The sequence below is a fragment of the Phascolarctos cinereus genome, unplaced genomic scaffold, assembly GCF_003287225.1.
Source record: "Phascolarctos cinereus isolate Bilbo 61053 unplaced genomic scaffold, phaCin_HiC Scaffold_4;HRSCAF=312, whole genome shotgun sequence".
NCBI lineage: Eukaryota > Metazoa > Chordata > Mammalia > Diprotodontia > Phascolarctidae > Phascolarctos > Phascolarctos cinereus.
The window spans coordinates 700,491,151-700,503,747 of record NW_027555847.1 but is presented as its reverse complement, the minus strand read 5'-3'; the positions used below and the strand labels follow the sequence as shown (position 1 = coordinate 700,503,747).

Here is a 12,597-nt window from a genome sequence, read left to right as displayed (position 1 = left end):
CTAGTAAATGGCGGAGGCAGCTTCACACCCACGTCTCCCATTTCCGTCTGGTTCTTTCCTTAAGCTGTACTGACAAACAGGAATGCTGCCCTGCAGCCTGAGGGAGTGTGGAGGGAGTGTTTGGATCTACAGGACAGATTCCTCCTGCTGGACCAATGCCTGCCGTCCTCAGCACCCCCATCAGAGCCCTTGGCCAAGCATTAAAACTGCAGTGGAGCAGAGGGGCCTTGGTGTGCTCGGGGCTCCCACCTTGGAGCTGGGGCCGGCCAGCAAGCAGGAGAGAGGCACACCGTCAGTTTTTGGACATGATTTTTCTTTGCTGTTTCACTTGTGGGCAGTGCTCATTTAAATTAGTAAATCGTCTAGGTGCTACAAGTACAGTGCTAGTTGGCTGCCTTCCTCAGGCCTCCCTCCTCTCCCATCCATCTTCTACTCACCTGTCAAATCAGACTTCCTAGAAACAGGCCTAACTGTGTCCTCACCTCCCCAGCCCCAGTCAGTAAGATCTGGTGACTCCTTGTCACCTCCTGGGTCAGAAGTAAAATCCTCTGTTTGGCTTTTCAGCCTGCATGGTCTGGGCCCCTCCCACCTTTCCAGTCCTCTTATGTCTTACTCTCTGCCATACACTCAGCAGTTTGGTCCAGGGACACTGGCCTGCTTGGTCCACAGACAAGACTCTGGGCATCTTCCCAGGCCTGGAACACCCTCCCCCCTCTTCCCAGTCTCTAGGCTTCCCTGCTTCCTTCAAGTCCAGCAAAAACCCCACCTTCTACAGCCTAGGACCGTCCCTCTGGGTTGTTGGAATTTGTGTTCTGTCTGCATCGTTTGTCCCTTTAGACTGTGCGCTCTTCCAGGGCAGGGCCTGTCTCTTGCCTCTCTTTGTGTTCCTGGTTCTTCACACAATGCTGGGCGCACAGTAGGTGCTTAATAACTGCTGACTCGACTTAACCTGACTCTTGCTGCGCTGGGCTGCTTGTTACTCCTCTTATCCAGCGCGTCCCACCTCCTGCTTCTGGGTGTTTTTCCTGGCTGTTCACTGTGCCTGGAATTCTTTCTCCCTCCTCACATCTGCCTTGTGTAACCCCTCATGCCTTTCAAGGCCCAGCTTAAGTGCCACCTCCTTTAAAGGCCTTTCCTGATCTCCCAATCGTTGTTGGGGGAAGAGGGAAGGGAGCAGACATTATTGCTCATTGTGTACACGTGCTGTATTTATTTCTATGTAAACAGGCTTCTCTTAATAGATTATAAGCTCCTTGAGGGCAGGACCTGTTTTACTTTTATCATTGTATCTCTAGGGGTCCTAAGGGACACAGTAGGCACTTAAATAATGCTTACTGATTGAATGATAACTGTGCCTTGTTCTGTCCTGAAGCCTCTGTACTTGATTATTAGGGGAACCACTCCCCTTTTGGGAATCGTGTCCTTCTTTAAACACAAGATGGCCTCGTTTTTGTTGGCCACTCATCACTTCTTTCCTGCTAACAGTCTGCCCCCGCTCCTTTTTCCTCTGCATTTGCAGCAGTTCTGAGGGGCGACCATTCAGACTCGGCACAGGTGCTAACATGGAGAAAGTGGTGAAAATGGACCGAGACATGACGAAGGTGAGCCTGGCAGGGAGGATCCTGCTCTCCTCAAGCCCATCATGAGTCATTCCTGGATCTGGCAACATCCCCCATTGTTCCACTCCATTCATCATGATGGAGAAATAGAAAATCAGTTCAGTTCCCCTAGCGCAGAACAGAGAAGCAGGACATTTTGAAATTTCTCACGAGCCAGCATAGTAACCAAGGATATTTTGAAGTAAGCTGATCAAAGACAGTTGTCTATGTTAAGATACAAATCCTGAAATATGAAGAGAAGATAGAGATTTGAGCTCTAGAATGGTATTGTGGAATTTTTTTCCTCAACTCCATTCAGATAAGTACCACAGCTAAAAATAGATTGGCAGCATTTAGGTGGAAGAGGCTGTTAAGCAGATGGGGCCAAGTACTCCAAACATTTCTCATATTGATTTCTCAGAGTGGCTGCTGTGAAGTGATCACAGAAGAGGCTGCAGCCGCCCTTCGGAAGGCAACTAAATGGGCCCAATCAGGCCTCATTGTCAGTGTTGGGCCACCGGTAGAAACTGTCAACCCAGAGACCATGAGTGGGCTGTCTACAGGTGACAAAAAGAAAACTGCTCAGACCTCCGTTTGTCGAGAAAGGAATTCTGAACTTGCAAGGTAGAGACTTTCCAAACTGATTAAAATTTATTCTTTTTTGGACTGGCTTTTAGGACTTAATTTGGTATCATTCCCTTTACCTATTTGAAACAAAGACATACAAATTTATGAGAATATAAGTCATTTCCCAGTTGATAAATGGTCAAAGGATATCAACAGGCATTTTTCAGACAAAGAAATCAAAGCTATCTATAGTCATGTGAAAAAATGTTCTAAATCACTGTTGATTAGACAAATGCAAATTAAAACAACTCTGAGGTACCACCTGATGCCTATGAGATTGGCTAATGTGACATAGAAGGAAAATAATAAATGTTGAAGGGGATGTGGGATAATTGAAGTGAGGATATAAGTCACAAAGCACTAACTTCCCATCCATTAGAATTGTGGTTTGCTTGGCCATAGACAAAGAATTCTGTCTGGTCCTCGACATTTATGTAGGTTATAGGCTTTCCAAAATGCAAGGTTTGGAGGTGCTAGTGGAGGTCTAAAGAGCAATAGACAGGTCAGGGAGTTTATTCTGAAGGACTTCTCTAGGAAGCACCAAATATAACTTAAGAGAAATAAGCAGACTTTGTTGTCACTCTTCCTCTCCAAAGGTCAAAGCCATCCACTCCCAGCCCTCATTACACATATGCAGTGCTTTCCCCCCCAAAGTAGGATGGGTCAAAAATAGTTATTCTTGGGAAGGTCGTTTCATGTTGGAACCCCAGAGGTGAAGGTTAGGGCTTCCTTCACCTTGAGGAATTGTTCTGTGGACAGAAAATCATTGAGGACCACCATTATTTAGATGCTCACTAAGAGAGGAAGAGCAGAAAAATGCCTATTGACATTCTAAATTCCAGGCTGCTAAGCCTCTCTACACTGATAATGTTTTATTCTCTCCATACTTGTCATTCTAACATACTTTTACTCACTCTGCCAAACTGCACTGGTTTTATTGTGACAAACAGATGTTCCAGGATAGTCACGATGCTGGAGGCCGTGCCCTTTCCTTGGTAAACCTTCTTGGGCACCTGATCCCATTCTGTGTTTCCATCCCCAGAACTGACCCCGTGCGCCCCTTCATCAGTGGCCACGTCGCAAACAGCATGGCAGCAGAGGTGATCGCCCTGCTTCATAGTTTGTTAATGGCACCAGAGTCGAATGCTGCTCAGATATGGACAACGACTGCCGAAAAGGTAAACATTACAATGTGGCCACAGCTTGGTTGAAGTTAAAATAATAATTGTATTAATAATCATTATTTAATTTTAGTTAATTAATAATTAATAAGTGTTATATAATTATGTATTTATATTATGTATAATTATATAGTTAGTAATAAATGTGCCTCATTGAAAAGATCAGTTGTGGCTTTCAGCATTTTGTGGTACAGTACCAAGGACGCTGACCTTGGAGGCAGAGGAGCTGGGTTTAAATCTGATGCTTGCCCCCCCCATGTCACCTCGATCTTCAGTGTCCTCTCTGATGACCTCTGAGGTTGCTGTACATAAATACTTACATGCTTTTAGTGAAGGGAAGTTGGGTAACTGTTGTCAGTCTCTCATCCTTGCCCAGTTTGTTTTTTTGGCACATTTCATCCATAACAGCCCCTTTTCCCCAACCACAGTTCCCCTTTGGAGTTCAGACCTTAAAATTTACTCTGTAAGATACTATGCTTGGTGCTGGAGGATAGAAAAGTGTTAATTGGCCTGCTCCTGCTCTCAAGGAGCTTATCTTCTATTGGGCATAAATAAGACAGATACAAGGTAGACTGTGATGGGGACAGAGTGGAGATTCTTTTTCACTAAGGGGGTGGTGATCAGGAAAGGTCTGATGGAGAACTTGTCTGTTGTCTTCTATACACTGACATCTTAAGGTGTCTGTGTGTGGTTTAACTGCACTGAATGACATAATCGATCCCTTTTAAAGGGTTAAACAGCAGTGTTTTTGTTTTGTTTTGTTTTAAACTAAAACTCTGTAGTCAATTCCCTCTTTACTGTGATAGTTTTTAAGGTGAATTCCTTGTACCATGTCTTGAAATTAATTAGATATTGAAGAGACAGAGTAAATTAAATTTACTTGCTTTCATATAGACAGTTTTTGTTTTGCTTACATAGCAATACAGTGTTCCATTTTCCCATATTTTGAAGGTTATGTTGGCCAGCTCTGATCGTGTAAGAGCCACAGGCCCTGTGAAACTCACACCACTTGCCCTTGGAGCCCCTATGGAAACCCCATGGGATTGTGGTATCTGCTATTTAGAATATAGAAGGACTGAACTCATCTTGTCAGTCATGTGGCCATTCTGTTTCCTTTCTTTTCTAAGCAGAGTTCATGCAAAAAAAATGATCCAAATTCCAGCCCTGTCCCCTCTCTTGCATTCACTTAGGTTCTGTCTCAAGCTCTGATGTACATCCCTCAGCTGGGAAAATATGCTGAAAGCATCCTGGAGAATGGTAGCAGCAGTGGCCGGAAGCTCGCCAAGCTTCAGAAGATTGCCCGACAAGCCGTGGCTGCGCTGTGTGCACTTGGAGGCTTTAAGGAGACCATCAAGATAGGGTCTGAAGTCCAGGTAGTATACACTCTGTCTGTCTTCTCCTTTTATGCGCCACCCCCCACCCCAGCCTTCACTTTGGAACTTATGGCTATTTCTTGCCAGCTGAAGATCTGTAGAACAAGCCTTCCAAGCCCAATGAGACAGTTAGAGCATTGCAGTTTAGAGGTTAAAGCTGAATTCTGAAAGGACTTGTTCAGTCCTGAAGCCTGTCACCAGCTACTTATGCATAAAATGAGTGATCCAAGCAGCTGGGCCTAGACCCTGACAGCTCCTACCTCCAGGGGTACACATTTCAGTCTCTCAGTGTCTGTGAGGTCTGGGGCCTGGAAGTATCTGGCTGACTTCCTGCACTTAGCTAAGCTGGTCTTTGGGTGGAGAATGCACAGTCTGTCTGCAGGCCCCTACTTCTGATGTCTTCCCCGCTTGCTATGACCTGCCAGAGGTCACCTTCAGCTGGTATAGCCTTGGAGAGCTCATGACCACGTCCATGCCATGAGAGGATACTGGAGGAGGTTTGTAATTGAGGTATCTGTGAAATAAATTTTATAAAATACAAACTCTATCTCATGGAGTTTCACTAATTGTCTGTAGCATTTGAAGAAGGTCAGTTAAGACTGTATTATACAAGTGTTACTTGTCATACTCAGCACCATCTTTTAAAGTTTAAGGGGTGTCTTTTACTTTGGCCACAGCTAGGCCTCCACTGCAGAAGACTGGTAAGCTGTGGGCATTCTTGGGGCTAAGTCATTTCTCTCTCTAGGTATTGGGGAGAGGAATATCCGGGAGCATTGGAGTAGTGGCCTCAATCAATGAGCAGGAAGGTATAGCCACTGTCAAATTTCCACCCATAGACTGTAGAAAGACCTCGCAAGCGTCAGACACATTGACTATTCCATTATCTAGACTTTGTGTTCCAAGATCAGAGGTAAGGTCATTTTCAAATCCAATGTCACTCTAAATGGTCATTTGCACAGTCATGAGTAATATATATATATTCTATATGGAAAATATGTGATTCAATTAAATGTGGCTTGTGATGTGCATGCATCTTGGTTGTGAGCATTTCAGAGCAGTATTTGTATGGAAGTCGCTGCATACGTGATGTGAGATGCGTTCCTTCGTAGAAGAGATCTGTTGTGTTTTGCTTCTTTGTTGTGGTTTTGTTTTCTGTGTGTGTGGCTTTTTTTTTACTTGACTGTGCAAAATGAGAATTAACGACTCCAGATAATAACACCCTCATTTCTTAGAAACTAACTACTTGAATTTAACTTTTTGCCGTGCCCCCCCACCACCGCCATCAGGCATTGCCTCTTCATAAACTGTCCATTACTGAGAAGGTAGTACAGGCAGTCCAGTCCATGTTGCTTCCTCAGGAGGGAAGTCTATCTATTCATACCTCACTTCCTGCAACAGGAGATGGCTCAGCCCCAGTAATGGCAGTGGTTCGGCTCCTTGCTGAGATCAGAACAAGGTGAGTGCACCATTCCTTCTCTCTCTGCACCTTCAGCATGCTGCTCGTCTTAGACTCGGGGAGTGGGATGGAGAGCACGGTGACGGCTGACCGTGGACTGCCCAGCCCAGGTGGCGCTTCTCTGAAACAGCTTGGGCTTTCCTCACCCTGACACTCTCTTGCTCTGGTGCTGAAAACACGTGATTTTGTGTCGCCTTCAGAACCCATGCACCAGTAAATTCTGTGCAGGAAGAGAGTGTCTTCGTGGGCTCTGGACAGATCCAGCTTAGGGAAAGCCAGAGGCATCAGGGACTGGAGTCCAGGGGCAGCCTGGGGGCAGGGACAGACTGGTCTTAAAGCTCATTTCTCAAGATGACTTCGTTAAGATTTGACTGACGGTTTTGAAATGTTCTTAAATGTCTTTTACCATCAAGAGCATGCCTGGTCATGGCCCAGCTTTTAGAAGACAGTTTATTTTGTGAAGAATTCCTACAGCAGTGTCCAGCAGCCATTGAAGTCCTCAACCTCGTAGCCCAGGAGTGCAGTCCTGGTAAGTGCCCCCCACCTTCCATCTTTGTCGTGGTCATTTGGCACTGTCTGCATCACTGGAGTCTGGTGATGGGACTTCAATGCCTGTGGTGTAGAGTGCTCAGAGTGCAGGACTCTAGGCCATACCCCTCAGCCCATGCCCTGGCCCTGAGTCTGAAGAGACCCCTGCTGTGAATGCCTAGTCCCCACTTATAAAATGTGAACTTTAGGTCTGTTAGGACCTTTTGTTTTTCAAACTCATACTATTTTGCCTGTCTTTTTCTCACTAAAGCTTAACAGTCCTTAGGGATGTTTCATGCACAGTCTCACTCTTGCTGTTGGCTGAATTTGAGTTGAAAACTAAGTGAAGTGTTTATAGTAAGAGTGTCCTTTAAGTGCATTTATGTAAATGAACATTTTCCATATGTTCCAGGGGCATAATTATGGAGTTATGAAGAGTCATTTTGAAGTTCAGGATTAGATTATCATTTCCTTAATGTACCTGTACAGGAACTTTTACCATCTAGAGGGAAGAAATATGTGTCTTTTGCTCTCTTCAAGGTTTTCCTTATTTTTTTCTTCTTTGGGAGGAAATGGATCATTTATTATTTATATCACTGTAGATTCCCTTCTACTCTTTGCCTTCCCCATGCCTGTCCCTGCTTTGGGTCTCTGACCCCTCTTTAAATTCTTTCACCTTCTGGTTTCTTGTTCATTATCCACTTTTATGGCTAAATCTTCTTGCCCTTTATTAATCAGAAGTCATAGCTGGAAAGTAGCAGATTGTAGAATTCAGTCAGGCAGAGAGAAAGCACAGGAGAAAATGAGAATGTTTGATCTGTAAAAGAGTTTGTCCAGCTCCTAGGCTGCAAGGAAGCAGGCCTAGATTTCCTCCAGAGCAGGCTTCATTTCTTGTGTGCACTGCATCCCAATTTGACTGACTGCAGGTTCGTGGTTCTGGTTCAAGCTTCATTTTGAGACAGGTTTTGGTTGATTTTAAAGATCATGTAAATGGTTGAAGACCTCATTTTCCTCTTTAAAGTAATCTGCTTTCTAAGCTTAGCAGAATAAAGTTATCTTGAGCATCAGTTACCTTCTACTAAATAATAACAGTTTGTACGTTGAAAAGTGACTTTACCACTGCAGAATTAGGCAGCAGCTGAGGCTTACGTTTGCAGCTCATGGTAAGCATTTCTTTTTTGTTTACTATATCATCCACAGAAGGAAACTGCTATTAGTAAGCTGGTGTAAGTCCATTCAGGATTCTTCTTATTTGGTTAGGGGCAGGAAGCCCTGAAATTTCATGTCCATTATGTTCCTAAGGCTCCAGGGAACTTACCCTCTTTTCTTTATTCTTCTCCTTTTTCTTTAGTTGGTCTTCTGCTTTCCCAGGATTTCATCTCTCACCTTTCCAAAGATAGATCCCAAATATTTGTCCACAGCTCCAATCCTAGTCTATTTCCAGCTTCCTTCTGATTATCTCCACAGGTAGGGGCAGCTAAGTCAGGAGTACCTGAGTTCAAATCCGGACTCAGACCAGACGTTTGACACTTACTAGCTGTGTGACCCTGGGCAAGTCACTTAACCCCAATTGCCTAAAAAAAAAAAGAGAGAGAATGAATATCTCCACATGTATACTCTGCTAATACCTCTGAGTTAACATGCCCCAAACCAAAACCATCCTGTTTTCTTTCCTGCCATTCTCCAACCAAATTTCTTCAATGGGGCTGTCATCCTCTCGAGCTTAAAAACCACAGAATTCTGTTTGCAAAATTCCCCTGTCTTTGCCCCAACTCCACACCTAGTCAGCTTACCAAGGGCTGGTTGTCATCCAGCAGCTCATTTCCACTCCTGTCGTCATCACCACCCTAGTTTTGGTTACTTATTAACTGGTCTCCCTGCCTCTGATCAACTCGCCTTTCCCCCAAGTTAACCTTCTTTTAGATCCTCTTTGAATGTGTCATTCTCCTGAGCAAAGATGGCTTCAGTGGCTCCCCCTTGTCCAACAAATGAAAATCATACTCGTCAGCCAGGCGGCCCCAGCTGCCCTCTTCAGCCTTGTCTCTCACTCATCTTGTCCACAACCTCTGTCCTTTAGTCAGGACCCTGGGGTATTCACCGTGTGTCCAGGGTGCCTTGGCCTCCCTGCTGTGGGGGCCTTGGCTCAATGCTTTCCTTTTTGCCTCTGCAAAGTCTGGAAGGTTTCTCTGTCCCTGCCCTGAGAAGGCCTTCCTCCTTCAGCTGACTTTCTGCAGCACTCTGTACTGCTCCATCATGGACCTAAGTCCTGCTGAGAATCCCTCGTTTGGCCATAAGCAGTTCAGAGACCTTCTCTCACACTTTATGTGCTCCATAGTGTCTAGTACATGTTAAGCCCTAGGTAAATAGTGAATGAATCAATTATAGTGGGGGTTTTTTTATATCTGTCTTTTTTTAAAATGTCCAAGATACCCCACCCTAGTAGCCCCTTATCTACAAATAAAATGTAAACCTCTTGAGAGCAGGAACTGTTGTGATTTTTGTCTTAGTATCCTAACTGGTTACCTTAGTGCCTTGCACATAGTAGGTGCTTAATAAATGTTTGTAAAATGTGTTGGTTGTTGAAGCCAAGTCGTGAGCAATTTCTTCCTGTTCTAAAAGATTTGGAGTTGGAATTTGGAATTCTTGGAATTTGAGAGAAGTGATGCAGCAGAGTGCTGAATGGGGAGTCAGGAAAACTGGGTTTAAATCCTTGCTCTGTATTCACTAACTATCTAGAAAATGGGGATGGTAACATTTATATTCCTTACTTCATAGGATTGAGAAAAAAGCGTCGTGAAACTTCACGCTCTGTATAAAAATGTGCCGTGGGCTGCTGTTGCTGTTTTGTGGTGCATTTCCCCAGTCTGATTTGTAATGTTGCAGGAGAGCGGCTTCTGGTTGTAGAAGTGCAGTGTGAGAGGTTAAGGATGCTCTACCGAGACTGTGCTCGCCCCCCACCCCCACCTCTCCAGGCAGACCGGAGACAGGTAAGCCTCAAGCAGTCCTCAGGGTCTGCTTTTTGTTCTTTTGTGACATGGAGACCTAGCCCTTGGGCGAAGAGTCAGACATCTTAAAACTACTGGGGGGGACGGGGGCGTGGGCAGCTAGGTGGCACAGTGAATAGAGTTCCAGCCTTGGAGTCAGGAGGACCTGAGTTCAAATTTGGCCTCAGACGCTTAGCACTTACTAGCTGTGTGACCCTGGGCAAGTCACTTAACCCGGATTGCCTCACCAAAAAGCAAAAAACAAAACGAAAAACTACTTGGCAAAGCATTGGCAGAATTTACAAGAGGGGTTTGAGTTGCCACTTTGTTGAGGGGCATTTCGTTTGGCACTGTGTATTAGTTACTACTGATCAGAATCAGAAATTCTGTTCTGGGATCTTCCATCTCCTCCTCGGCCTTATTCCTCCTAGTTGGGCTCATCATGACTCAGTAGTTAAAAGAACAATTTAACCATCATCCTCACCCTTTGAATCCCTTTTCCCTATGTTCTTGCCAATTCTTAGGCCTGGGTCAGCCCACCAGCTGCCATCTTTACTACTGGAGGAAGCCTAGGACCCATGAAGCCTGCTCCATTCCTGTGACCGGAACTTAACTGGGAATTCACTTCTGACTGACCCTTTGTTGTTAGCTCTTCAGTGGCTCTTCAGAAGTCTTCCCTCCCTCCCTCTTCCAGGGTATCCTTGTGCCCTGTCTCAGCAGATGGCTTCAACTTCAGTTTTACTGGGACAGTTGAGACCTTCCGTCTTGGTTCCCATATCTCAGATCCCCAGTACACTGTCTGTCACCTGTCCTTTCTTTCTTTGTCCTAGTCTCTGAGGAAACATCAGCCACTCTTCTTGTCCAGGCCAACTCTCCCGCTTTGTGCCCTTAATTCCAGCCCCTCCCATCTCCCCTGCCAGTAGGTTGCACGGTTCCTCTGCCTCTCACCCTAGGCATGACAGCGTTCCCAATACCTACAGACATGCTTAGGTCTCCTCTGTCCTTGATACATTTCACCTGACCCTGCCAGTCTCTGGAGCTAGTCTCAGCCCCCTACATTCTGGCTTCTGACCACTTGACTGAAGCCTTTCTCTCCAAAACTGGCAGTAATGTCTTCACTGCTAAATGAGATGGCTTTTCCTCAGTCCTCATTCTCTTCCTACAGCTCTTGACGCTGGAGTAGTTCAGGGGGCTTGACTAACCCTGCTCTTGGATTCTCTGTCTTCCCTCAGCTCCTGTGATAGCAACTGCTTCCTCCTGGTTCTGTGCCTCAGTTTCTTTGGCTGGTTCCTCATCCATTTCTCACCCGCTGAACATGAGGGCCCTCTAAGGCCCTTTCCTGGCCCCACTTCTTTCTCTGCTCTTTCTCCCTTGGTGATCTCGTCTGTTCCTACGAGTTCATCTCTCTGCAGAACTCAAATCTTCCATCACCGCCTGCCCACTAGAAGCTCTGCCTGGGTGGCTCCGCAGCAGCCAAAGGGCTGCGGGTCCAGAACGGCGTTTCAGCGCCGCTCCTCAGCACCTGTGCTTGCTGCATTCTTTGCTCTCTGTTGAGGGCACAGCCATTCTTCTGGACTCCCAGGTCCTGGACTTCATCAGCGCCCCAGACTCTTCCTTTCTCATTCTCCACCTTTCCCTTGCTAAGCCCTGTTGTCTCTCCCTCCACAGCATCTCCATGCTTACAGTCTCCCCCTCTCCCTCATCCGGCCTCCACACATCTGCCAAAATCAGCTGCTTAGTCTGACCACGGTCTGACCGTGTCACTGCTGCTCACAAGTCTTCAGGTGCTTCCTTTTTCTCTCTAGGATAAAATATCAACTCCTCAGACTCGTGTTCGAGGCTGTCCACAGTTTGTCTTTACCTGCCTTTCCAGCCTCATTTCACATTACGCCCACCCCCCACACCCACACCCACCCACCCACTGCAGTAAAATGGGACTTCTTTGGTGTTCCTTCTACAGTGTCCATACAGTCTTACAAACTGTTGGCTGTGTCTGGAATGTGCTTCTTCTTCTGCTTTGTTTCTCTAAATCTCATCCTTCCCTCCCACCCCCAAACATTTTTCCTAGTAGAATCTGATCTCCTTGAGGGCAGGAGCCATTTTATTTTTTTGTCCATTTTTGCTGCTTCTCTGTTTCCCTGGTGATTAGCACAGTGTTTGGCTATATAAGGGCTTAAATGTTTATGGGTTGATTGATTTGTATTTCCAGTGCCTTGCACATAGTAGGCACTTATTAAATATTTGTTAAGTTGTGTGGAGTGTTGCTTAATTTAGAGAACAAGAGAGCACAGTGATTTGAAGTCCCAGGAACCGTAATAGATCGCTGGTAGAGGGATCAAGCTCTTCAGTCTCTGAATAAGCGTGACTCTTTTGCCAGTGCAAAGGAAGTATGAAAAGATGACTTTGTTTCCAGTCACACCTTCCCCCATAATCCACTTGTATACACAATCACGGTGGATTCTAACAATTCCGTTTGGGACCACTGCGGAAGATACAGTTCTCAGAATGCCTGGTAGATCTCCACAAAGGGCTGTTTGTGTAAGAGGCTAGGTTGTTAGCGCCTGCTTTCATTGGGGTGCTGTCCCAAATTAACCAGTAGTTCATTAAGCAGGCCCCTAATATGTTACTTTACCACAGTGTATGTGCAGTATACTCATTAGCTGTATGATCTTGGGAAGTTCACTTCACCTGTATGAGCTCTAGTCTCCTCTTGGGTAAACTGAGGAGCAGAATGCCTATGGTGCTCACTTCATAGATTAGTTGTGATGCTTAAATGACATAACATATGTAAAGTGCTTTGCAAAATCTTAGTTTTTCTATAAAGGTTGGGTGGTGGTGATGACGATATTA

The 12,597-nt window shown here is 45.5% G+C and overlaps 1 protein-coding gene across 10 annotated transcripts in view; it reads left to right on the top strand.

The window, feature by feature from the left end:
• HECTD4 (HECT domain E3 ubiquitin protein ligase 4) overlaps positions 1–12,597 on the top strand; it is a 197,667-nt gene that overhangs the window by 142,844 nt on the left and 42,226 nt on the right. For all 10 annotated transcript variants that reach the window (XM_020979892.2, XM_020979896.2, XM_020979895.2 and 7 more), the window contains 8 exons: positions 1,520–1,601; positions 2,020–2,222; positions 3,268–3,403; positions 4,597–4,779; positions 5,525–5,689; positions 6,066–6,235; positions 6,649–6,764; positions 9,647–9,750. In XM_020979892.2, the coding sequence (XP_020835551.1) occupies positions 1,520–1,601; positions 2,020–2,222; positions 3,268–3,403; positions 4,597–4,779; positions 5,525–5,689; positions 6,066–6,235; positions 6,649–6,764; positions 9,647–9,750 (1,159 nt within the window). The remainder of the gene's footprint in view (positions 1–1,519; positions 1,602–2,019; positions 2,223–3,267; positions 3,404–4,596; positions 4,780–5,524; positions 5,690–6,065; positions 6,236–6,648; positions 6,765–9,646; positions 9,751–12,597) is intronic.